General features: G+C 44.2%; 1 protein-coding gene across 2 annotated transcripts; it reads right to left on the bottom strand.

Annotated features, from left to right (window-relative positions):
- Nucleotides 1-963: 963 nt before the first annotated feature.
- On the bottom strand, nucleotides 964-26,996 carry Mlkl (mixed lineage kinase domain like pseudokinase). 2 transcript variants are annotated; one of them, XM_052167068.1, is made up of 11 exons: nucleotides 26,376-26,996; nucleotides 19,282-19,717; nucleotides 16,712-16,785; nucleotides 12,468-12,651; nucleotides 9,770-9,867; nucleotides 7,523-7,658; nucleotides 7,185-7,260; nucleotides 4,790-4,941; nucleotides 3,795-3,844; nucleotides 3,247-3,387; nucleotides 964-1,262 (listed from the first exon to the last, which is right to left on the bottom strand). In XM_052167068.1, exons 2-11 carry the CDS (start codon nucleotides 19,713-19,715, stop codon nucleotides 1,219-1,221), a joined length of 1,389 nt encoding a protein of 462 aa, XP_052023028.1. In that variant the 5' UTR covers nucleotides 19,716-19,717; nucleotides 26,376-26,996; the 3' UTR covers nucleotides 964-1,218. The 2 variants fall into 2 exon arrangements, with proteins under 2 accessions (XP_052023028.1, XP_052023027.1); XM_052167067.1 differs by lacking the exon at nucleotides 26,376-26,996 and adding an exon at nucleotides 26,214-26,352.
- Nucleotides 26,997-27,130: the final 134 nt, after the last annotated feature.

Raw genomic sequence — 27,130 nt, 5'->3', positions numbered from 1 at the left:
CTGTCTCCAAAAATCCAAAAAACCAAACCAAAAAAAAAAAAAAAATATTGCCAGGCAGTGGTGGCACACGCCTTTAATCCCAGCATTTGGGAGGCAGAGGCAGGTGGATTTCTGAGTTGAAGATCAGCCTGGTCTACAGAGTGAGATCCAGGACAGCCAGGGCTACACAGAGAAAACCTGTCTTGAAAAACAAAACAAAATAAAAAGAAATAATAGGAGTTTTTATGGCTGTTAATTTTTTGTTTTCTTTTTCTTTTCTTTTCTTTTCTTTTTTTTTTTTTTGAGACAGGTCTCTATATAGTACAGAATTTGATCTGTAGACCAGGATAGCCCCAAACAGATCCTCCTGCCTCTGTCTCCCAAGTGCTAGGATCAAAGGTGAGTTCAATTCCCAACAACCACATGGTGGCTCACAACCATCTGTAATGGGGTCTGGTACCCTCTTCTGGTGTGTCTAAAGAGAGTGACAGAGTACTCAACCATTAAATAAACCTTAAAAAAAATTGGAGTGAACAATTTATTTATTTTTATTTTGTGTACATTGGCATTTTGCCTGCATGTAATATCTGTATGGAAGTGTTGGGTTCCCTGGAACAGGAGTTACAGATGGTTGTGAGCTGCCAAGTGGCTGCTGGAAATTGAACCCAAGTCCTTCCTCTGGAAGAACAGCCAGTATTCTTTTTTTTTTTTTTTTTTTTTTTAGATTTATTTATTACGTATACTGTGTTCTGCCTTGCATGTATGGCCGCAGGCCAGAAGAGGGCAACGGTCCCTCATTATACATGGTTATGAACCATCATGTGGCTGTTGGGAATTGAACTCAGGACCTTCAGAAGAGCAACCAGTGTCCTTAACCTCTGAGCCATCTCTCCAGCCCCCCAGCCAGTGCTCTGAACTACAGAGCCATGTCTCTAGTCCTATGGAATTGCTTTCTATTGGTAACAAATAAGAACTTTTGACAGGTTTGATGGTCTATGCCTTTAATCTCAGCATTCAGGAGGCAAAACCGGAAGATTTCTTTGCTTTTGAGCCAGCCTGTTCTACATAGCAAGTTCCACGCTTGCAGGGGCTATGTGGTAAGATCCCATCTCAAGAAAAAGAAAGGCAGAAAAAAAGCAAGCAAGCAAGGAAGAAAGAAAGAAGATATTTGCTTCCAACAGTAAGTTGGTGCTGCTAAAAGATATGAAAGATATATGTCCAGTTCGTCCTCTTTCACCTTCAGTCCGTGGGTTCTTCAACCACAGGCAGTCTCTCCAAGATTCCTATGAATGAATGAGAAGGTGAGACAAAAGCAGGTTCCCAACAGACAAACTGGGAACACGAAGACAACCACAGTATCAATGCACAGGGACAGTGTTTGTCTGGGCTGCCTGCTTCCTAAACCATCCTCACACATGACTCTAATTTGTCAATCTTTGAAAACCAAAATCTCAAATGAGCCATGGTAGTGCATGCCTATAACCCTGGTACACGTGCAACCCCAACTCTGAGGGGGCTCTGAGACAAAATGGGGCTACCAGTCTAATGGAGAAAATGAAGCCTGCAGGTTCAGGAACAAACCCTGCCTCAAAAAGAATAAATGGATGACCTGGACCAGCAGGTTATTCTTCAGTGACGGGGTCCTGAGAGAGAGAGAGAGAGAGAGAGAGAGAGAGAGAGAACCATCAGGAGATCAGACAATAAAGAGAATAGAAGATAGAGAAGATATGAAAGTTGGGGATGGGGGTGACCTTGCATAAGTTATGTCTTATGCCAAGTAAGCTTATTAAGTAACACAGTACCTTATATACTACTTCTGGGGGAGACATGAGACAGAGTCAGCAGAAATTGTCACACAACAGGCAAAGTCAACGAGAAGCTAAGTAATGTTGCACAGGGAAGTACAAGATATCTGAAAAACATTACAGGCCAAGCACGCAGCAGCTTGGGACTGGTAACCAAAGCCCCATGCAACGGGGAGGAGTTAGTTGGGTTTCATCTCTTGCAAGATCTGGACCACAGGCCATTACCTACTCTATCAAGCATATGCCTAGTTTTAGAGAACAAACTATGGCCTTGGGCAAAGCCTGAAATCAGGTATTGGCCCATCTCTCAAAGAATATAGAAGAACAGAGGAGAATTGCTGCCCTCTTCTGGATTTAACACAGGCATGCACGCATGGTAGCGCACCTCTTAATCCCAGCACTTGAGAGGCAGAGGCAAGTGGATCTCTATGAATTCAAGGATAGCCTTGCTTACAGAGTGAGTTCCAGACCAGCTAGGACTGTACAAGGAGATTCTGTCTCAAAAACAAACAAACAAAAAACCTCAAACTTAAAAAAAGTCTAAGTCAAGGAAATAATCCCAAGGACAAAACAAGAAGAAACAAGGGGAGAGAGGGAGGAAATTGGAAAGGGATGGGTAAAGATAGGGAGGGAGGGAAGGAGGAAGGGAGGAAATAGGGGGAAAGTATCCAGACTCTGAACTCCGGCATTGCTGACATCTAGGCTTCATTGTTCCTAGTTGGAGGGGTGTCATATGCATCTGTGTTAAATTTGTATGTTTGTGGTGCTAGGGGTGGAGCCCAGGGCTTCCTTATGCTAGGCAAGTACTATATCTCTAAGCTACACCTCTAGCCCTGTTTTATGAATGGAATAGCACATGACTTCTGTCCACCCTGCCTTCCAGTCTCCTGAATTGCAACAACCAAAAATGTTTTGAGACATTGTCAAATGTTCCCTGCAGGACAGAGCTGCTGAGTTCACACTGCCCAGGGTATGAACTACTTTATTGGAGGAAAGAAAGAAAGAAAGAAAGAAAGAAAGAAAGAAAGAAAGAAAGAAAGAAAGAAAGAAAGAAAGAAAGAAAGAAAGGAAGGACAAAAGAAAGAAAGAAAGAAAGAAAGAAAGAAGAAAGGAAGGAAGGAAGGAAGGAAGGAAGGAAGAAAGAAAGAAAGAAAGAAAGAAAGAAAGAAAGAAAGAAAGAAAGAAAGAAAGAAAGAAAGAAAGAAATATTGAGAGCTTGTTTGGAGGTGCTAGCAGGGGAACACAGCTACTCCTATACCCTTGACTGAACAGCACTCTGGAAGCAGAGGCAGGCAGATCTCTGTGAGTTTGAGCCAGCTTGGTCTACAAAGCAAGTCTAAGATAGCCACAGCTATGACATAGAGAAACCCTGTCTCAAAAAACAAAAATGAAAACAAAACAAAACCTCTCATGATTGTGAAATAAACACATGACTTGCATTCTTTGACAGAAAGAACCCTACCATCCAAAGAGGGCCGTTGGGAGGGTTCCTGGGCCCGGCACTCATTAATGATTTCCTGCAACAACTTGGGACAGTCTGGACCCACTGGCTCCTGCTTCTTATCCTCAGCCACCAGCTCGTAGATCTTCTTAGAATCACAGCCTGGCGTGGAAAACATAGGACATGAGGCTTGAATTTTCACTCATGCACTCGTCTCTGGATATTGATAGCTAGGATTAGAATGAAGGACTTAGTATGGGAAAAAAAGGAAAAGAGAAGAAAAAGACAGACAGACAGACAGGAAGAGAGAGGTGGAGAGAGAGAGAAAGGAAGAGAGAGAGAAACAGAGAAAGAGAAAGAAAGAAAGGAAGAGAAAGAAAGAGAGAGAGAGAGGGGGAGAGGGAGAGAGGGAGGGAGGGAGGGAGGGAGGAAGAAAGCTGTACTGACCAGTCCAGATGTTTCCTACATTAGAGAACCAAGTGGCCAGGACAGCACAGACAGGCAATTCCTGGTCTCTCAGAAGAGGACCCAACCCCAACCCCAGCAGAGACAGCCATCAGGTTCTTCACCTTCAAACGGGATCTTTCCAGTAACAATTTCCCAGAGTACAATTCCAAAGCTGAAAGAAAACAAAGAGCTTGTCAGGTGGGCGACTTGGCAGGCAAAGCGCTCGCCGTGCCACACTCTTTTGAATGTGATCTCCAGAAACTACATAAAGGTAGGAGAGAAATGGCCCTAAAAGGCATCCATACATATTCCATCCTATGTACCTCTCCCCCCTTCTTTCTTTCTCTCTCTCTCTCTCTCTCTCTCTCTCTCTCTCTCTCTCTCTCTCTCTCTCACACACACACACACACACAGAGGTACATTAAAAAGTTTTAAAAAATTGGGCCAGGTGGTGGTGGTGCACTCCTGTAATCCCAGCACTCTGGGAAGCAGAGGCAGGTGGATAGGTGGATTTCTGAGTTCGAGGATAGCCTGGTCTTGAGTTCCAGGACAGCCAGGGCTATACAGAGAAACCCTGTCTTGAAAAAACCAAATCCAAAAAACCAAAAAAAAAAAAAAAAAAAAAAAAATTGGGCTGGAGAGACGGCTCAATGATTAAGAACATTTGCTAACCTGGGTTCAGTTCCTAGCACCCACATGGCAATTCACAGCCAACTGTAATTCCAGTTCCAGGGGAATCAGACGCCTTCTTCTGGCCTCTGTTGACACCACACATGGTGCATATACATGTCGACATAACACTCATGCACATAAAACAAAAATAAAAATATCTTTAAAAGGTTTCAAAACAAAACCAATAAACTAAGCACCCAGAATATTTCTTTTCCCATGTCCCTGCAGCCATTTCAGGGAACTCTGAATTTTCTGGTTACCACCCAACTCAAGTCAATACCCCACCACACCCAGTGCTAGGGAATGAAGCTAGAACCTACACACATCAGGCAAGTACTACACTACTGACCCATGTTCAGTAGAATTAAGATGGTCCTCAGAGGAGGAGTTTGCCTGAGGCTGCCCCACCCTTTCCACCTGAGTTAGAATCTGTACAGGATCATACCTATATATTTCAGCATTTATGTCATATTTGTGATATGGATATTTCAACATCTCAGGGGAGACATATGCTGTTGAACTGAATCTCTCTGCTTTAGTGCTCTTGGTCGCCCGGCTGATGGAAGTCTGAGTTTTGCTTAACTCAAATCCTGCAAGCTAGACAGAAAGATGCATTAGATGGAGACACTGAAACAGCAAGCTCCTGGGTGAAGGGGTAGACGGTGAAGTCCTGGCGGGGGAGGCTTTTTCCTTGGGGACTTATTTTAATGATGCCTTCAGACTTTGCTTTTGTTGACATTGTAGGTTCACTTCATCATATTGTACCAATCAAGAGAAGCAGTAGGACAGTTCTTCTCAATAGAATGGGGATGGTGGATGGGAAGAGTATTTGAAACACTGGCTATAAGGCCCCTATATGGTTTAGCAAGTTTACTTACCAAACTTATTACTATTGCTAGTAACATGCTATTAGATATAGGGCTTTCATGGTGAAAGACTCAGCTCCAATTAGTGAGGCAGGAGAAGAGGTATAGAGCTACAACATGGCTTGGTTTTTCTAAGTGCACAGTGACATGGGGGAGACCCCTTTGCTCCCTCTGTCCTTGCATGGTGGTCACCTTGTTACTTTGGATCTTACATGAGAAGTGTGAGTTCTCTTTGTCAACCCAGAATGGCCATCCAAGGATGCCATTAGCGAGCATCATCAGTGTGCAGGAGAATAGGTTGACCAAAGTCAGCCAGGTACCCAAAGTCATCTAGGTACCCAAATTGGAGAGGAGGTCAAGTCAAGGTGAAGACACACAGATGGCACAAGGTGTGGTTCCACATGCCTTTAATCCCAGAATGCAGGAGGCAGAGGCAGGTGGATCCCTGTGAGTTTAAGGCCATCTTGATCTACAGAGCAAGTCCCAGGACAGCCAGATCTACCCAGAGAAACCACTGTCTGAAAAAACAAACAAAAACCCAACCACTACAGAAGACACTTAGGTAGGAGAAAAGCTCTGTCTACAGGAAGCTTCTCCATGAATGAGAAGTATCTGTGCATCTGTCTGCTGGGAGCCTGTTAGCTGCTGTTTAAAACTCAGCAAAGTGGTACTACTGTCCGGATTCTAATCTGGATACAAAGCTGTCCTATTGAAGAATGCCAATGATGGGACCTCAGCTCTATGCACCCCTACCGCCCAAGCCCACAACCCTCTACCCCGAGCCATGGTGGCTCGGATTGACAGCTATCCCCAGCAGTGACATTAGCCATGGGCAAGAAGGAAATCGTCAGGAGGTTAGATTGAGTATTTTGTGATTATGATCACCTTGCACCCACAAGGTACTCTATAGATGTTCCCTTGGACAAAAGGGCCACCAACAAGGATGTCTTTGGGGACTCAGCTTTGACACTCAAAGCCACTTGAGATCCAAGGTCAAATCTATGGAGTGATAAGATCTTGTGGTTCTTTCAAAAGTTTCAGTTTTAGGTGTGTGAAGGAAGAATCTACAGATGACAAAACATTCTCTTACAGTTTTGGCGTTTTGGACAATGAGTTAAAAACCCCTTCTTCCTCTGAGTGGATGAAACACAGTGTGGTAGATTCCCCATTAACCTTTGGCTCTGTTCCCCTGAAAAATTGATAAAGGTAGGCTGTCAACCTATGCTCCTCAGTAACCTAAGGATAAAAAATGATCAATGATATATGAGTTGTTTTAAGGTGGGGGTTGGAGGACCATAAATACCCAATAGGCCTGTTGTACTTTGTAGCAACTATTCTACATGGGAATTGGTTCATCTGTTTCAGGGCCATTGAGAGGTAGGTCTGTAGAGTTTGAAGAGATATTGACTCTTGTAAGTCATGAGACTTCAAAGTCTGGGTGGTCTCATACCAACCTAATGGGAACCGCTATCCTTAGTAGCAGCTAGTAGGAACAAAGCCACTATCTCTTGGATGAATGTGAGGACTTCCACTGGAGAGGAGGGTGTGATGCTGCTAGCAAGCTGTGTTCCTTGTGAGATCCTTTCAAGTGACCCCAAGTGAGAAGTGTGGACGCCCAAGAATCTTCTGAATCTGAATGTTTCGTTAGACAGAAGCAGATCCTCTAGAAGGTATCGTAGTGATGTAGAAACAGAGTCTAGCATCTAAGAGAAATGGCTCTCAGTTCATCCCTGCTCTGGAATGTTGGGGGAAGGGTTGCGGAGGGGAGTAGAGAGGCAGCAGGTAGGCACATCTGAGTCGGGAGCAAAGGGTAGAATCTGTTCTGTGGTGGGCACCCAGAAAGCAGGAGAAGAGATTGACCCCATTCTAAAATCTAGGAGAGCATTAAGAAGGCACAGCCTTTCTACGGGACCCTCTTCTAGCATCTCTGCAAAGCTCCACCCTGCACAGGGAGGCCTTGGGCAATGTACTCACCTTTACTTGGTAACCTGCGGCTACCAGGAAGCTGGAGCTGCTGATGTTTCTGTGGAGTGTTTCTGAGTGGTGTAGCCTGATTACAACCATCAAAGGAAGGGTGTATTAATGACCTTTAATGGGATTTCCGAGGCTGTCTAGTACCCTACCTTCTGCGTGGGTGGTGATCTGTGGACAACAGAAAAATCCACCCGCCCTGGATCAGAGTCAGCAGTGAAGGAGTGGAGGGAAGGTTAACCACTGGGGCTTCTGGCCTGTTCTCCCATCATCTCCACGATCATCAGTAGCACAGACAGACTCCTCCAGTTCTTTGTGGTGTCCGTTTAACCCTCCAATACCTGTACAAGCCTCTGGCTGCCCTCAGGACCAGGAAGCTGCGAAGACTCATTGTGAGGTCCTTTTCTCTATCCAGCAGTTCCCTCAGGGTTCCAAGTTCACAGTACTCCATGACAATGGAGAACTCAGGGGGCTTCACTAGTGGAAAAGAAGCAGATATTGTAAAGACCCAGCCCTGCTCAGGGTTCCCACAACCACACATCAGCTTCTGTCTGTGGAGATTTATTCTGCCCTGATTCATTCTTCCCCATCTTAAGACCAGCCCAATTTTAAAGTACAAAAATCTCAATCTGAAGAAAACTTTTAGTGACATGTATTCTCTCAGGTAGTGGCTAAGGTGACTTGCTCGCTTTGAATGTGGATGTTCTTTTGTTTCTAGCCTATGATCTGAGACCTTGACTTCTAGTCAACCCTCTTAACCAGTCCCTTCCACGTATACACAGATTATATGGGACTTAGGCTGTGGAATGATTTCCAGAAGGGGAGATGGGAGATGTTGCTTCTTCTTTCTAGACAACAAGAACAATCATGAACAGCAGGGAGAACGTAGCCACATCAACACCAGTTTTAGTAATTGAAGCCACAGTCTAAAAAAATTAAAGGAGACAGGGTGTGTTGTTCCACTGTATTGATCTCAACACCTAAGAGGCAAAGCCAGAGCTACTGAGTGAGATTCTATCTTAAAACAAAGCAAAATAGCTAGTAGCTGGGCGGCAGTGGAAAACGCCTTTAACCCCAGCACTCAGGAGGCAGAGGCAGGTGGATCTTGGAGTTTGAGAACAGCATGGTCTACAGAGTGAGTTCCATGATGACCAGGGCCACACAGAGAAACCCTGTCTTCAAAGAGTAGGTGATTTGGTTGGGTTAGGAAGTTTTGTAATTCTATTTTTTTAAACCAGGTCTCATGTAGCTCAGGTTGCTTCTTGAACCACCATCTCTTCCTCATCTTTTCTACTCTATCTCCTCCTCGGTTTTCATTTGTATATAAGTTTCTGCCTGTCTGTACATCTCTGTACCGCATGCATGCCGGTGCCCAAATTGGTCATAAGAAGTTATTGGATTCCCTGGAACTGGAGTTACAAATGTTGTTAGTCACCATGTAGGTGCTGGGAATTGGGAATTGAACTTTGATCCTCTGGAAGAGAATCACTGAGCCATCTTTCCAGCCTAACTTGGAACTTCTGATTCTCCTTTTATTTCTGCTCAATACACACACACACACACACACACACACACACACACACACACACACACACAGAGGAAGAGAGAGAGAGAGAGAGAGAGAGAGAGAGACTGGGGAATCTGGAAACCCAGCTCCCTTCTTCTCCAGAGCTTGGTTTTTAAGTCTTTTAAGACTTTGAATTAAATCTCCTAATTTTGGGTTGGTCAGTTTGAACAAATACAGGATGGGCCCACAACTGTTTCATAAACCAGGGTTTGGGCAGTATAGAGGTAGTGTGCATGTGTCCTACTGGTGAGAAAACAAGAAACCAAAACCAAACAAACCCTGCCAAGCTTTTGTTTTAAGCCAGGATCTTGTGTCAGGTCAGGAGAGTAAGGAAGAAGCCTCCATCTTAGAAGCTTGTCACCGTTTTACCAGGTTATGCCTTGCTTTCCCTGTCTGTCTGTCTGCTTATCAGGGAATTTGTCTGACTTTTAGTTCCTCACCACTACCTTGTGAATTCCTATGTGGGCCATGCATAGGCATGGTGGTGCACAACTCTAATCCCAGTAGTTGGAAGATAAAGGTAGGCAGTTCTCGGTGAATTCAAGACCCAGCTTGGTCTACATAATGAGTTCTGGGACAGCCTGGGCTACTTGATAGAGAAATCCTGACTCAATAAAAAAGAGTGTAATGCTCTGCACCACCATGAGGCCTACCTTAGCCTGACTCATAGAGACCTATTTTTTTTCCTTCTCTTTTGTCCTTTTTCTTCAAGATGCTGGTGAGAACTTAAGTATGCTTCCTCTGGTACTTTAAGCTTTTTTACTTTCTCTAAAGTTCTCCTCCCCACCATGCGGCTGTTCGCACACCACGAGGCTATCTGTTCGCCATCTGGCTGCTTGTCCACCACGTGGCTGACCCCCATGCTTAAATAGAAAAACACGGCTCTCTAACCTCCTAAGCTCTCCCCCGAGGATCTAAAATAAACTTCTCTTTTAAACTCAGAAAAAATAAAGCATTAAAACACAGATAGTATATTCTACACAAGCAGCCAAAGCTTGACCAATCCCAGCAGCTCTCTTACCCGTTTCATCGATACAAATCCCAAATATACGCAAGATGTTGGGAGAATCGAATTTCTTCATGGTTTTGATCTCCTCATGGAAAGTGAGCCTCACTATTCTAGGAGGGTGAAAGGAAAAATTAGCATTCAGGATTTGACCGTCCCTCAAGAATGTACAGTACCTTCAGTATGCATACAAGCAGGCGCTTGAGACATCATCAGAGACTCTTGGTATAGGGAAAACCAGAGTGATGGACTTGGTTGCAAGTTTAACTTCCCAGATGAACTCAGAGGCAGAATAAGTCCCCAAGTGTTTATGACAAGAATAATCGGACGTGTTCATCTCTTTCTGGTACTTGATAGAATTATATTTTTGTGACTTACATGGCAAACTAAGATGTCAAGTTTGTATAATTAGTTTAATACTAATATGTCATTTTAGTAAATGTCCTGAAAAACTGTGGTATGTGTTCTTGACTAGCAAAAATACGGAAATTAGGAATTAAATATTAAGTGAAAATTTACTTCCAGAAACAAAATCCCTTCCAGAGAATGGCCTCAGGAATCTGGGTGTCAGTTATTGGAGAGGGTCACAGCCCCCATCAATTCAGTCCAATTTGTTCATTCACTTGAGGGTGAGGCTGAAAGAGAAAGTGATATTTGTGCATAGTCTGTTGGTTGGGGAGGCAGATCAGAACTAAAGCAAACAGCAATCAATTCTGTTTCAATATGCCAGCTATGAGAAATATGAAAATAAAATTAGAGTAATTTCATTTACAATACTATAAAAAGGGGCTGGAGAGATGGCTCAGCAGTTAAGAGCACTGACTGCTCTTCCAAAGGCCCTGAGTTCAATTCCCAGCAACCAGCAAACACATGGTAATTCACAACCATCTGTAATGGGATCTGATGCCCTCTTCTGGTGTGTCAGAGGACAGTGGTAGTATACTTACATACATAAAATAAATAAATAAATCTTAAAAAAAAATAAAACTGGGGTATGGAGAGATGGCTCAGAGGTCAAGAGCACTGACTGTTCTTCCAAAGGACCCTGGTTCAATTTCCAGTAACCACATGGTGGTTCACAATCATCCATAACTCTAGTTCCAGGGAACTCGGAACTCTCTTCTGGCCTTTGCAAACACCAAGCATGTAAGTGGTGCAGACATACATGCAGGAAAATCAGTCATACACATAAAATAACATAATAAAAATGTAAAATAACAACAATAATAAATAATAATACCTTATTATTTAAAACTTTTAATCTCAGCACTATTTAGGCCAAGGCAAGTGGGATTTAACGAGAGTGAGGCAAGAGTTCCAGGTCTGCCAGAGCTGCATAGCGAGACCCCATCTACTAGAAAGGAAGGAAGGAAGAAAGGAAGGAAGGAAGGAAGGAAGGAAGGAAGGAAGGAAGGAAGTTCGTTCATTTTAGGCATAGGGAAGTGTATATTTTGAGAGCACAAATAATAAGGTGATGTTTGGGTGTACCTAAATTAAATGGACATCAAAGACAATGCTGACTATGTGATCAAGAAATTCTTTTTTTTTTTTTTAACTTTTTTAAAAAATTTTTTTATTCGATATAATTTATTTACATTTCAAATGATTTCCCATTTTCTAGCCCCCCCACTCCCCGAAAGTCCCGTAAGCCCCCTTCTCTTCCCCTGTCCTCCCACCCACCCCTTCCCACTTCCCCGTTCTGGTTTTGCCGAATACTGTTTCACTGAGTCTTTCAAGAAATTCTTATATAGGCATTGGGTGTATAGCTTAGTGGCAGTGTTTGCCTCCATGTATCCAAGATTTGATTCCCAGTACCTCAGAGTTGCCGAACAGATTCAGTAAGGGCTGTGTATAGTGTTATCATTGTCAGTGGGAGAAAGGTGGAAGCAGATGTTTTACGTCATGGGAATAGGCACTGATACTGAATGAGACATCAGATTCACTTAGAATGATTCAGCATGTCCCACGATGCTGAGTCAGAAAAGTGAGGAAAGTAGCTGATAGACACACCACTCTCTCACCTATGAAAAACTAGCGAAAGAGTATAGTTTACAGGAAAACCCAATAATAAAACACAGAATTCCCAGCACCACACGAAAAAGAGGGTGAATTGAGAAACAGGATTATAAAGTAAATATTTTGTTGTTGTTTTAAGACAAGGTCTCTATGTAGCCCTGGCTAGCCTGGAACTCTGCTTATAGACCAGGCTGGCCTTGAACTCAGAGATGGCCTGCCTCTGCCTCATGGGTGCTGTGATTAAAAGCACACACTGCTGCATCTGGAAAAGAGTATAAATGTTGATGATACATGAATCTGTGAGTCAAAGGGAGGTGGGGTAGAAAGAGAGTTACCCGAGGCTAGCCTATTTATTTTTCTTTTTTGTGCATGAGTGCTTTGCATGCATGTTTGTCTGTGTGTCATGTGTGTGCCATGTGTGTGCTTGGCGCCCACAAGCCAGAAAAAGGTGTCCTCTGGAACTGGAGTTCCAGGTGTGAACTTGATGTTTGTGCCAAAAATTGAACCTGTGTCCTCTGTGAGAGCAAGAAGCGCCCCTATCTTCTCCAATTCTATAGCCTCTGTTTCTTAATAATACAGATTAAGTCATTTAACCCATTAGAGTCTGATCCCCCCTTTAATAAAGGAGAAAATATACCTTTCTCTTTGGGAAGTTGTATAAGTGTTGGTATGTATAGAGTCATATCCTATAGCTTACCCAACACTTTCGGACTGGGGATTGTTGAATACTTTGATGGTGACTGGAGATCTGTGATACTCTCCTCTATAAATTGTGCTCATTTTATTTGTCTTCAGTTTGGTCCATGGAGGTCCAAGATGTTCCTTTGGAATCTCCTGGATTTGGAGATCTCGTGAGATCTCTTGTGTGGGTTTTAGTAAGCCTGAAACAGAAGGAGATTAGAAAGTCAGTGTGCTAGGAAAGTGTTGAAAGGGAAGTGACCTCCTTGTGATGTGGGAGGGAAGTACCACCCCATGAGCCAGACCTGGTTCTGGCTAGAGCTTCTCAGGGCAGAAGGTCCTCTGCTTCTGAGTTACAAATAGGGACACAGCTAAAGTTGGCAGTGAAGCTTCTTGCACTTTCTTATCCCCTTCTTCTTTCAATGCATAGGAATTGAACCAAGGAATTTGTGTATTCTTGGCAAGTGCTTTACCACTGAACTATGTCCTTAGCCTCCTATTCCCATCTTGCCTATCTTTTCAGCCTCAATGCCACCCTCTCTCATCTCAGAGCCAACTCTATTTCTGTTGCCTCATGGCTTGGCACTAGATACCTAGCATCATATCTAGTTATTTCAGATCAAAAAGAGACATGGTTCAAGTTCAACAACTATACTGCTGTCAGCTGGGTGGATGCTTCCTAATGGATTGAAACATTTTCTTCCTCAGAAGGTCACACAACTCATAGGAAACTTACAAGTCTAAGGAAGCTCAAGAAAATTACAGGACTCACTCACAGAAGTCTTTCCATAGTAAATGTTGGATGAAATTACTCATAATTTACATGTATTAACTTTCTGAGGGGGAGGGTGAAATGAACCACTGTGGGAGGTTTCTATGTTATTCAAGTGCTCAAGACAACCTATACTCCTCTAAATAACTCCTCACCCATGCTTCTGAAAGTAATGGTAGGGCTGGAGAAATGGTTCAGTGGTTATGAGTACTGACTGCTCTTCCAAAGGTCCTGAGTTCAATTCCCAGAAACCACATGGTGGCTCACAACCATCTATAAAGGGATATGGTGCCCTCTTCTGGTGTGTCTGGAAACAGCTACAATGTACTCATATAAATGAAATAAATCTTTTTTTAAAAAAGGAAAATAATGGTAATATTTGGTTCACCAATATTTGGACAGAATCATTCTTTGGACTGTGTGTCACCTAATTTTATGCCAACTGATACAAGATAGAATCATTTTGGAAGAAGGAACCTCAATTGAGAAAATGCCCCCACCAGATTGGTCTACGGGCATTTTCTTGATTGATGATTGATGTGGGTGTGTCCAGCTCACTGTGTGCAGTACCACTCCTGTCTTGAGTGCCTGCCTTGACTTCTCTTAGTGATGGAGTGTGACCCGAGGGTAGTAAGCTGAAATAAGTCACTTCATGGTGTTTTATCACAGCAAGAGAAATGAAGACAGTCTATCTTTTCCCTTTCTGTCTAGGGTAAGAGAAATAGACTTCCCAAGAAAGCAGGGGAGATAGCTCAGCTATAAAGTGCTGCCAAGTGTGGTGGTTTGAATGAAAATGGCCCTCACAGACACACAGACACCGTTAGGAGGTGTGGCCTTGTCAGAGTAGATATGGCTTTGATGAGGAAGTGTGTCACTGAGGGTGAGCTTTAAGGTCTCTGATGTTTCACCCAGGTTTAGTGTCTAAAACTCTTCCTGCTACTTGCCAATCCAGATACAGATTTCTCAGCTACCTTTCCAGCACCATCTGTGCCTGCATTCTTCCGGCTTCCCGTCATGATGACAATGGACTAAACCTCTGAAATGTAAATCGACTTCAATGAAATGTTGTCCTTTATAAGAGTTGCCTGTGATCATGGAATCTCTTCACAGAAATAGAAATTTTAACTAAGATACCATGGAAGTTTATGAACCTGGGTCTGATCTCTAGAATCCATTTAAAAAACTGGACTTGGTGGTACGTGCATCTGTAACCCCAAAACTAGGGAAGTGGATACAGGTGAATCACTAGGGTTTGTTGGCCAGCCATCTTAGCCTAACTAATGATCCCCAGGTCTCTGTGAGAGACTTATCTCAAAACGCAAAATAGATTGTGTGTGTGTGTGTGTGTATGTGTGTGTGTGTTTGCATGTGCAGACAGTATGTGCACATGTGCAGGTATTCTTGCCTGTGCATGCACATATGGAGGTCACAGGTTGACATTAAGTATCTTTATTGTTTGCCATCTTGTTTATTTCCTAAAATATTTTTTTTAGATTTATTTATTATATGTGAGTACACTGTAACTGTCTTCAGACACCAGAAGAAAGCATGTCTTTTCTCTTTTCAGATGGTTACGAGCCACCATGTGGGTGCTAGGATTTGAACTCATGACCTTTTGGAAGAACAGTCGGTGCTCTTACCCACTAAGCCATCTCTCCAGCCCCCCTAAAATATTTTTAATTTTTAGTTTATATGCATGAGTATGTGTGTTCATGTTCGTATGTGTACCACATGTGTATATGGCCCAAAAAGCCAGAAGAAGGCATTGGATCCCCTTGAACTGGAGTTACTGGTAAGTGTGAACTACCATATGAGTGCTGGAACTGAATCTGGGTCCTCTGCAGAACCAGTGGACATTTGTAACTGCTGAGCCATCTCTCCAGCCCCATCCTCCTTATTTTTGAGACGAGATCTCTCACTGAAATCTGTAGCTTGCTGACTGGCTAGACTTGCTGGCTAGTGAGCCCCAGAGATTTTCTTTTCTTTTTCTTCTTTTTTTTTTAAAGATTTATCTATTTATTATATGTAAGTACACTGTAGACACCCCAGAAGAGGGAGTCAGATCCCATTACAGATGGTTGTGAGCCACCATGAGGTTGCTGGGATTTGAACTCAGGACCTTCGGAAGAGCAGTCAGTGCTCTTAACCGCTAAGCCATCTCTCCAGCCTGAGATTTTCTTGTCTTCACCTTCCAATGTTGAGATCCCCTGCCTATTGTTGTTGTTGTTGCTTTTTTTTTTTTGAAATGTAGATGCCAGGGATCCAAGTCCTCATGCTGTGCAGCAGGCAAGTTGCCTACTGAGCCATCTCCAAAGCCCTTGGTTGGCATTTCCTATGGACAGTCAGGAAATGAACTGAAGCTATGATGCTGCGATGGCTTGCAAGCTCGATGTCTCTAAAGGCCCATATGTTCAGAGCTGGTTTCCCAGGATGGTGCTGTTGGGAGGTGGTGGATACAAATGGTGGGCCCCAAGGTATCTGGAGGCTTCTAAAGGAGATTGTGGGACCCCGGGCTCTTTCTCCTTCTCTCGTTTTTTTACTTCTTGCCTATCAAGCGAGTGTTTACACTTCATTACATGTGTCTACCTGATAAGCTGCCTTGCCACAGACTCAAAAACAACGGGACGAATAAACTAATCATGGTCTGACTATCTTCAAAACTGTGAGCCCAGGGTTGAGAACGCTGAGGTGGCTCAGCGGTTAAGAAACTTGACTGCTCTTCTGAAGGTTGTGAGTTCAAATCCCAGCAACCACATGATGGCTCACAGCCATCTGTAATGAGATCTGATGCCCTCTTCTGGGGTGTCTGAAGACAGCTACAGCGGGTGAGCAAGGCTGAGTGACAAGAAAAAGTGTCTGAGGACAGCTAAGGTGTACTTACATACAATGAATAAATAAACCCTAAAAAACAACAACTATGTGCTCAAGTAAACTACTCTCTCTTTCTAAGCTACTATCTTGGGCATTTGTTGTTACTGTAACAAAAATTTGATATAGATGCCATTTATGGAGGAACTTATTATAATTATTTTAGCATTCCTTCTTAAAAATTATTTTGGTAGTGAGCCTTTTAATGGCTAAGTCATCTCTCTAGCCCTTAAAATTACATTTATTTATTTATTTATTTATTTAGGCAGGATTTCTCCGGGTAGCCCTAACTATCCTGGAACTCATTCTGTAGACCAGGCTAGGCTTGAAGTCAGAGGTTTGCTTGCCTCTGTCTCTTGAGTGCTGGGATTAAAAGCATGCACCATTGTGCCTGGCCTTAGTATTCTGACAGGTACTATGGGTTTCTTGCTGGTCAAGAGGACACTTTCAAATGCTCCTTCATGGACAGAAGCCTCGATTAACTGTGAACATGTCCCCAAACCTGTGAGCTGTTTCAAGTCCTATCTGGAAACACAGGGCAGGAACAGAGCAGGCAGGAGCTCTGGCCGACAGATGAGTTGTCATTTGGGAGCATCCCCTGCAACAGGGCACTGACCACTTACACTGCTTCAGGGTTTTGCTGATTTCTTCCACACTGATTTGCAACTGCATCAGAATAACTTTCATATTTTCATTTCTGTGGGGGAAAAAGAGGCGGGGGGGGGGAGCAGCACATGTTTAAAAATAAAAGTGCCAAACTGAACCTACCCGTGCACCAAAACCAAAATGTTAATTAAAACCACCAAGGTGGCAGTTTTTAAGCTCTAAATAATCACTTGGTAGGATATACTACTGCTAATCTTCACCTCTGCAGGAGTATTCATGCCTGTGTGCCACCATGCTTCCCGCCGTGATGATAATAGACTAAACCTCTGAACTATAAAGCAGCCCCAATCAGATGTTTTCCGTGAGTTGCCATGGTCATAGTGTCTACTCGTAGCAATAAAACCCAAACTAAGAGAGAAGTCAATCCTACCCTCTACTTGAGGCAACCTCTCCGGGCTACCATAACATGCCCACAATTCCTAACGCCGGATTCTCTTTTCTTGATGGTATTTGGTACGATTACACATGTCTTGATTTCTCTTATTATAAAAAAGTACTCATTTGCTTAAAAGTCTCTTCATTTGTCCCATCTAGCTGTCTTCTGCCAACCTGCCGGGCATGGATCACCAGCCGTCATCTCAAGTGGACAGCACAGTTACTCCTCTGGGCTCAGGCATCTAAAAGATGTATCCGTGGTTCTCCTGCCTTTTTTTGCTCTCTGTTACTGTGAGAAACACCACGACCAAAGGAAACTTGAAGAGGAAAGGGTTTCTTTCTTTCTTCAGCTTTCATATGACAGTCTATCATCCAGGGAAGCCAGGACAAAGAGCTTAAGGCAGGAAGGAGCCTGGTAGAGGAGCCGCGGCAAAGAGCGTAGGGGGACACTGCTTACTGACTGGGGTGCTTCCCATGACTTGCTCCACATCAATCATTAATGGAAAAAAATTCTCACAGATTTGCCTACGAGCCAATGTGTTGGAACATTTATTGCAATTGAGGTTCCTTCTTCTTGGATGACAGGAATTTGTGTGCCTGCGCGGATGTCTGTGTGAAGGTTATCAGATCTTGGAGTTACAGACTCTGGTGGTTTGAATAGGAATGGCCCCCATAGACTCATATGTTTGAATGCCAGGCCCAAATGGGGTGGCACCATTAGGAGGTGTGGCTTTATTGGAGTGGGTGTGGCCTTGTTGTAGGAAGTGCGTCACTGTGTGGGCTGGCTCTGACCTAGTGCTCATCATTATGTCTGTCTATGGAATCAGGGTTCCCTAGAAAAGCAGCAGGTCCTAACAGCTGACCCATCTCTCCAGGACCCCTTCTATCTTTTAGATAACAGTGCTGGGGTTCATATAGCTGGATCATCATAAATCTAAGGAGGTCGTATTTCCCCATGTTTCCTTTGTCTTCCCTTGCCCGGTGACCTATGCCCATCTCCTACCCTCTACCTTCAGCTTAGCCGATGCCTCGCTTCTTTAGGGTTTGGCCTCCTTTATGTTCAATCAGAGGGCCATTCTAGTTTAGGCTTCCGTTACCTCACCCTCTAAAATGCTCTCCTCGGTTCATTCCATTGACACTTCCATTCTGACCCTCAGGTAGGTTGAATTATTGTCTCTAGCTACTGACTTCCGGGTAGTGACCGTAGGCAGCCACACTCTTGCCACGGCGACATAGAGGGCAAACAGTGTGCCTTCCTCTCTTCGTGTTGAGCTTTGCCAGGTGGCTTGTTTCAGAGGATGTGGCGCAGGTAGAGGCTTGAAACGCGGTAGTTCAATTAGGGTTTCCTCTCTGCAGTTCTACCACAAGAACTGTCTCTGCCTGGTTAGTTCCTTCTTTGTCCAGTAAATTGTTACTCTGCCTGCTCTTGCTGAACCTCTGTGTACCATTACCCTACTTTGGGGCTTTCACTGGCTTTAGAGAAATTTAGATTTCTATCAGCAGGCTTTAAACTCCATGAGGTAAGAGATTTTATCTGTTTTGTTCTATATCCCCAAGGTTTCAAACAGTGTTGTGCACGCTGTACCCAATCCACGCTTCCTTGGTTTGCTTAATTTGATTCTTTTTACCAGACAATCTTCATCTTTTTTTGTTTGTTTGTTTGGTTTTTTTTTTTTTTTTTTTTTTTTGTTTTTTTCGAGACAGGGTTTCTCTGTGTAGCCCTGGCTATCCTGGAACTCACTCTGTAGACCAGGCTGGCCTCGAACTCAGAAATCTGCCTGCCTCTGCCTCCCAAGTGCTGGGATTACAGGCGTGCGCCACCACCGCCCGGCTGACAATCTTCATCTTAAGTGAGAGTCCCACAGAATCTAAGACCGTAAGTTACGAATTGGAATTCCAGATATTTTTAAGAGCGAGTAGAGAAGCAGAGGACTCTTAAGCAGGTAGCAACTCGTCCCCTATTCTATAAAGACTTCCCCAGATTTCACCAGCCTCCCCATACAGCCAGATTTCTGAGTTACAAGGACACACAACTGTTCAAATTTCTCTCCCTTGGCAAGCCAAAGTGAAGCTAGGATGCTCCCTGAGTCCATCCGCTCTCCCACCCTACCTCCAACCCATCCTACTCTTTCCCAGCCTGTGGGAGACTCACCCATCTTCCTCTGCATCCTGTCGATCTTCCTGCTGCCAGGATCCTGGTCGGCTGATGTCTGAAACAACGGACTTCCATTGATCAACCTGAAGCAGCAGCAAGAGCTCCTCCCAGACGTCTCTCAGCTTCTCATTCACTTCCTGGAAGAGGATCTTATCACTGCCCGCGGTTACAAACCTCCAAATATTGGACTTCTTGCTGAACTTTTCTATCTGCTGGTTAGCCTCCTTCAGGACTCCCTCAAAACGGCTCAGGGCAGCAGTAATGTCATCAGTCAGGTTCTTCTTTCCTTGAGCCTGGAGCTTCTCGAGAGGCTGTAGCAGGCCCTGCACACGGTTTCCTAGACGCCGGCACTGTTTCCGGCAGTATTTCATATTTTCACACTGTTCATAGATGAGCTTGCCTAAGTTGATAATCTGCCCCAATTTATCCATACCTGAAAGAGATGCATAGATTGGTTGAGATGTCACAATCACCTGTGTTACTATTATTCAGTTAATGGAGGGTCAAGGGTATCTGTGATCTCAACACCAGAGATGGGATACCTCCACCATGTAAGACAGAGACAGTTTGCTGTCTGCCACATCTGTTCTATTATTGTAATGAAGCTTGAACTGGAAGTATTAGTCACCAAGCACTTTGTCTTCAGCTTACATTGCAACACCTCAGGTCATGTGACTAGCACCTGACTATGCGCTGTGAGTGGATGGGTTTTGTGCTACTTTGGCCTGAGACAGGTTTGCAAGGAGAGGATCTCAGGAATACTGGTATCCAAAAGAATAGATCCTGGGTTCCTGAATAATTGCTTGGAAGAAAGTTGCCGTGTTACCAGGATTTCTGCTATGGTCTATTTGTATGAAAGCCATTATATTTGGGAAGGGAGGTATCTCGGTCTGATTATTTAGCCTATCCTAACACAGATGCCCTGTTGAGGTATGAGACATACATCCAGGGGCCAAACAGGCAACTTAAACCAGTAGAGTGAGCTGGCTTAGCATTAGTCTCAATTGCTGCAAAGAAATATGCTTCCAGTCAAGTATGGTGGTCCTGAAATCTTAGTATTTAGAAGGCTGGGGCTGAAGGATCACAAGTTCAAGGTCAGCCCCAGCTACCTAATGAGAGCCTGTCCCAAAACAAACAAACAAAATATAAAACAAAAAAAAAATCCACTGCTAAGTCTCTGAGTGGGTGCTCCTCAGTACAGCTTAGAGAAAAGCTCCTGGAGCCAGCGAGATGGCTTAGTGGTGAAGAGCGTGTGCTGCTCTCGCAGAGGAGACTCTCTGTGACCTCTGCAGGCACCAGATAGACACATAGGGTGCTACATGTGCATGCTGCTTGCTTGCATGCATCCATGCATACAGGCAAAACATCCACACACAAGAAATAAGATTATAAACCTAAACCTGAAGAGCATCTTTGGGGTTTCTGGAACTTTGAGTGCATTTCTCTCACTTTTCCGTGTTTTTGTTTCCAGACAGGCTCCCTCTGCGAATCTCAGAATGACCTTGGTCGCTCTGTTCTTTTGCTTCAGTCTCCTGGCCCCCTCTGTTTTTGATAGATGGAAGAGTCCAGTGATCCACACCCTTTCCTCAAATCCTATAGGAAAAAGCCATAAACTGGCCCTTGGGCCCATGGTCCGTCTGAAGATGTGTGGCAGTCACTGAGCAAGCTGACGGCTGCTGTTCTGCAAGGATAATGGACCTCTCCGTTTCTCAGGAGCCGCCAGCAGTCTGGACTGCCATGCCAGATCTCTTGATTTTAAATCTTGCAAGCAAGCCAAAGAGTGTTCTTAAAATGTTGCTGCCAGGGGCTGGGGGTGTTTCAGTCCATGAAGGGTTGGCTGAATAAGCATGGGTTTGGCTCCTCAGCACCAATTAAAAACAAACCCCAAAAACCCTGGGCATGGTGGTACACATTTGTGAGTCTGGCTCTGGGAGGGCCTGCTGCCTTAAGTTGTTTTCTGAGCTTTTACATGTAGACAGATAGATAGACAGACAGACACACACACACACTCTTTATTTTTTTTAAAGATTTGTTTTTTACTTATATGCGAACATTGCAGCTGTCTTCAGACACACCAGAAGAGGGTGTCAGATCTCATTACAGATGGTTGTGAGCCACCATGTGGTTGCTTGGAATTGAACTTAGGACCTCTGGAAGAGCAGTCAGTGCTCTTAACCACTGAGCCATCTTTCCAGCTTCCCCCCCCCACTTTAAACAAACAAACAAACAAACATACATACATAAAAAATAAAGTGGAGAAAATAGGGAGACATATGACCTTGACCTCTGATCTCACACTCATGTTCCTGACACCACATGCATACAAATATTTGCTTCACACACAGAGCCACAATTTTTTTCCTGATGTATCATCTCTTTATTTTTTTGTTTTTTATTTTTTGTTTTGTAAATAACCAAATGATCAGACTGACACGTGATCCTAAAAACACATGTCCTCAAATGTGATGAGACTCAAATTAGATATATATTTGAAATGGTATTTCACTAAATAAACTAACACATCTTTTTATATCTTTCTACACACTTAACACATTTTATTAATTTTATCAGTTTTCAATTTGCTTACCTATATATCTCCTATATTCATTAATGGACTTGGACTCACAAATTACTGGTTCACAAAACTATTTTGCACTGTGACTTGGTTTTGTATATTGTTTTTTGAAAAATAAGTATACTTGAGGGTTTGAAGTGAGAAAGGTAATACCAGAGGCAGAAATTGGCCCCCAAACAGAATAAAAACCAATAGTGATATATTTTGGTCTGGTGATAATCTTACCACTGAAGCATCCCCGAGTACCAGAAGTGGCAGAATAACTCAGGAGAAAGCAGGTGACAGCACTGTTGAGGAGACCCTGGGTCAATGGCACAGTTTTTTCTTTTTTCTTTTTTAAAGTAACAACAACAAAAACTTTGTGGTCAAACCCCACATAGACCACATAAAAGATGTCTGCTAAAGGAACGCTGCCAGTTCTGATTGGCCACCGTAGTCACAGCTGGCCGAGGATATTCAGGATTGCAATGAAAATCAACTCTGAGAGACTGAGGCGGGAGAGTTTCTGTGAGTTTGAGGCCAGCCATCCCAGTATGGGATCTAGTCTCAAAACAAAACAAAAACAAAAACAAAATACAAAACAAAACAAAGAATGCTTCAGTCTCACGGGTTTTCTGTCTCTTTTCCTATGGTGCACATTCAAGTAAAACATTCAAACACTGAAAATAAAATAAATAAATCTTAATAAAACCAAACAATTGGCTCCTGAGCTAATTTGGGTGGAGAGAATGCTTGCTGAGTAAGTGCCTGGCTCCTTTGAGAAAGCTCAGGAAGCCACTGTTTTCTCTCCGTCTGTCTCCCACTCTCCTTCTGTGAATACAAGTGAGATATCACAGGGCCTTTATCCTACACCTTGTAATGAAGCTTACATAAAGATGATAGAAAAAAAAAGAGAAGATTTTAAGTTGATGACAACTGATCCTGAAATCTATGTCACTCCTATCTACAGGTTGCAACCTTCCCTCTTCTACTGTTTTAAATTTTTATTTTTATTTTATGTATGCGATTATTTTGCCTGCATGTATGTGTATCATGTGCCTGCAGTGCCTCTGGTGGCCAGAAGAGGGCACCATTGGATCTTTGGAACTGGACTTAACAGCTGGTTGTGAGCTGCCCTGTGGGCGTTTGGAATTGAATCCCAGTCCGTGGAAGAGCAGATGGTGCTCTTAGCTGCTGAGCCTTCTCTCCAGACCTCCTCAGCCTTCCTTCTTGTTGAAGCTAGTTTGAGTCATGCTCTACTTATAACCAAAGGGAACCAGAGTCCTTAATGAATGATAGTGGTCAGAGCAATAAATCTCTTCACTGTCAACACACCGAGTGCTGCAGTGTCACCTTTCCATTCACTTTTCAGAGATGAAGATGTTGTTCAAATGAGTTCAAAGCCATGGAAACAGATCCAGAGCACTCTTTTGTGAGATGGGGTCTCCCTATTGTAGCCCTGGCTGTCCTGGAGCTCAATATGTAGATCGGGCTGGCCTCCAACTCACAGAGATCCTCATAACTTTGCCTCAAAAAATGCTATAATTAAAGGAATATATAACTATCCTTGGCTTCAAAAGCATTTTAAGTATTGTTTCAAATATTCATCTATCTATCTATCTATCTATCTATCTGTTTTTGTAAGATTTATTTATTTTTATGTATATGAGTACACTGTAGCTGTACAGATGATTGTGAGCCATCATGTGGTTGCTGAGATCTGAACTCAGGACTTTGAGAAGAGCAGTCAGTGCTCTTAACCGTCATCTCTCTAATTCTATCTTTTTTTTTTTTTTTTTTTTTTGAGACAGGGTTTCTTTGTGTAGTCCCGGATGTCCTGGAACTCACTCTGTAGACCAGGCTGCCTTCAAACTCAGAGATCCGACTGCCTCTGTCTTGTGAGTGCTGGGATTAAAGTGCTGGGATTGCCACTGTTGGGAATTGGTTTTAGTGCTCTGTCTTATTTTGGCTCCCAAAAGCCACACTTCCAGACCTGAGGGTCCCTGTCCCCAGCTGGCTTTGATTGGTAATAAAGAATTGCCATACAGCCAATGGCCGGACAAGGAGACAGGGCGGGACTTTTAGATTGTGGGGTCCGGCAAGGGACCAGGGAGGGGTTGGGGAGAGAGAGAGAGACAGAGACAGAGACAGAGAGACAGAGACAGACAGAGACAGGGAGGGAGGGGGCGGGGTGGGGAGGGGAGGGGGAAGAAAAGAGGAGAATCGCTTGGACTTGGAGGGAGAAGGATCAGATTTAAGAGCTGCAGGAGAGAAAGCATCCTATAATGAGGTGTAAAGGGAATGTGGCCCTATGGGGGGGGGGGGATAAGGCTGCCCAGGAGGTAACAGGGCAGCAAAATAAAATATAGATTTAGAAGGTATCAAGCCGGGAATACTGGAGGGAAGTGTGTGCTAGCCACGGGGAGGTTTAAAAATGCAGCCTTTGAACTAGTCAAGGCATATCAACATTAGCAAGTAGCTGGCACGCGCGCGCGCACACGCGCTAGTGTGTGTGTGTGTGTGTGTGTGTGTGTGTGTGTGTGTGTCTTTCATTCGCAAATCCATAGAGCTCTTGGGCGGGTGGGGTGCATGCACACCCTGCCAAGAACCAAAGCAGTTTCACTAATTCACCACTACACCTGTAGCGCTGCCTGGCTAGATTTGTTAATTTTTATTTTATGTGTACGAGTGTTTTGCCTACACGTGTGTCTGTGTACCGCATGCATGTAGAGCCAGGGGGTCAGATCCTCTGGAAGTACAGTTGTCATGTGCATGCTGGGAATCAAACCTGGGTCCTCTGGGAGAGCAACCAGTTTTCTTAACTGCTGAGACATGTCCCCAACCCTCTAACTACTCAAAGCCATAGCAAGCTTCTCAGTGGTCAGTGAAACAGGTAGGTTAAGAATTACCTTGGAAAAAAATTAAAACAACAACAGAGAGAGTTATCTTGGGGACTAGATAAGAGCACTTGCCGCTTGTAGGACCTGAATTAGCGCCAGCACCTGTGCTGGTCAGCTCACACTGCCTGTAACTCAAGACTCCAGGAGCTCTGAGCCTTATTTTGCCCTCCACAAGTACCTGCCCACGTGTCACACACACACACACACACACACACACACACTCATGAAAGAAAGGAATAAGTCCATTTACAGATTAGACCACAACATGGAGAAAATAACTCCCTGGAATTCCAATCTGCCTTTAAAACATGAGTCAAGCCGGGCGGTGGTGGCCCACGCCTGTAATCCCAGCACTCTGGGAGGCAGAGGCAGGCAGATTTTTGAGTTTGAGGCCAGCCTGGTCTACAGAGTGAGTTCCAGGACAGCCAGGGCTACACAGAGAAACCCTGTCTCAAAAAAACCAAATCCAAATAAATAAATAAATAAATAAATAAATAAATAAAATAAATTAAAAAAACATGAGTCAAAAAGTAAAACCAAGGGCTGGAGAGGTGGCTCAGTGGTTAAGAGCACTGACTGCTCTTCTGGAGGTCCTGAGTCCAATTCCCACTCAGTGGCTCACAACCATCTTGTAACCATGGGATCTGATGCCCTTTTCTGGTGGGTCTGAGGATAGCAACGGTGTACTCACATAAAACAAATTAAATAAATCCTTCCCTCCCCCTAAAAAGTGAAACTAACCAAGCATGAGCACAATTAGTTTTCCTTGTCTCCAGGAGGCACAGGCTTTAATGACAGGGTATTTTTTAACCGCTGAGCCATCTCTCTCACCTGTCAGGACACACTCTTAAACAAATCAATGGTTCTCGGGACCCAGCCATTCCCAGATGCTGAGCCCAAGTCACCCAGACATCTCTTGGATGTCTGAGAGCAAAGGAGAAAAATCGGGAAGCAGTACTAAATATATTACTTTACTCTTACCACCACTCCCTCTCCAATAAAAAAAGTCAGATATATTTGGGCTTGGAGGCACAACTTTAAACCCAGTACTTGGAAGGCAGAGAGACAGGTATCTATGAATTCAAGACCAGCCTGGACCATACAGTAAGTTCCAGGCCAGCCAGAACTACACAGTGAGATCCTGTTTCAATAAACAAATAAGTAGTCTAAAAAATTCAGATGTCCTCTTAAAAACATTACATTAGGCTATTCAAGGAATAGGCCTAGAAAAGGAAGAGCACATTCTTACGTAAGAACTAGATTCGTGCTACGTGATGGTGGAGCATGTCGTCAGTCTCAGCACTTGGCAATCAAGAGGCAGGCCGATCTCCGAGTTCATGTCCAGCCTGGTCTACAGAGTAAGATCCAAGTTCCAGTGCAGCCAGAGCCACACACAGAAACCCTGTTCTGAATCCCCGCTCCCCCCACCCTGTAATCATCTGTGCTGGAAATTGATTGTCTCACTGACTACCCACCTTCTCTACGATTTGGGCGCCTCAGGACGGGTTCCCCACCCTTTCTTTGCCTCTCCTCGAATCTCATTCCTCGATCTCCTTCCTACTTGTCCTTCTTCTGGGTCAGCAGAGATCTCATCAGACAGACAGCCCACTTGAGTTAGGGAATCGAAACCAACTCACCCTGAGTTCCAGGAAGTTCAATCTGTGATTCTGGAATTCTCCTGCTTCCTTCTGCCCCGCTCCGGCTCACTGAGTTCTGCGTAACTGCGATCGCGAGGGGCGCGCTGGTGCTGGTCTATCCTGTGCTCGCTCAGTTCCTGTAGGATCAGTCTCCCGCCGCTCCCGAAGGAACTGCGGTCTTCTGCCTTGCTGACACAGGTCCCGGTCTCCTGAGCCCCTTCCTTTAGTGCAGCCTTGATGCTCCCACCTCCCGGAGGAATTCCACACCGGCCGCGGTTCCCGCCTAAAGTCAAATTTGGGTCAACACAGCAATGTCCCAGCGGAGCCCTCAAAACCAACCAGTCAGACAGTTGTTTCTGTGCGGAGTCCTCCTCCGGAAGCCGCTGCCAGTTTGACACGCCTTTCCCAGCCGGCCGGGGTTTCTACTCCTGCTGGAGCTCTGCTAGCTTCCTACACCCGCTTTCTGGACCGCTCCCAGTTGAAGCCCCTAGTTGCCTCTGCACACACATTAAATAGCTACTCTGGGTCCTCCCAGGTCCTCTGCTTGGAGTCTTGAATTTGGGGATTGAGAAAATAAGGTTGAAGGGAGCCCCTATAATCAGTGTATGGGACAGCCTGGAAGTTCAGCAATATATATATGATGAGACCCGGGTCAGTGAACTTGAGGACGTGAGTCATCCTCCTGAGGCGGAAGGAGAGAACCGATTCCTCCAAGTTGTCCTCTGATTTCAACACATGCACAGGCCCTGCACTCA

This window comes from Apodemus sylvaticus, chromosome 21, assembly GCF_947179515.1.
Source record: "Apodemus sylvaticus chromosome 21, mApoSyl1.1, whole genome shotgun sequence".
Taxonomy (NCBI): domain Eukaryota; kingdom Metazoa; phylum Chordata; class Mammalia; order Rodentia; family Muridae; genus Apodemus; species Apodemus sylvaticus.
Note: the sequence above shows the minus strand (reverse complement) of the source record. Positions and strands in the feature narration are given on the sequence as shown.

Coding starts and splice junctions, on each gene's coding strand:
- Mlkl (XM_052167067.1), bottom strand. CDS start 26,280: ATGAGATTCGAGGAGAGGCAAAGAAAGGGTGGGGAACCCGTCCTGAGG. Junction 19,718..26,213: donor GCGCCCAAATCGTAGAGAAG/GTGGGTAGTCAG, acceptor CATCTCTTTCAG/GTATGGATAAATTGGGGCAG. Junction 3,388..3,794: donor TGGAAAGATCCCGTTTGAAG/GTGAAGAACCTG, acceptor TTTCCACGCCAG/GCTGTGATTCTAAGAAGATC.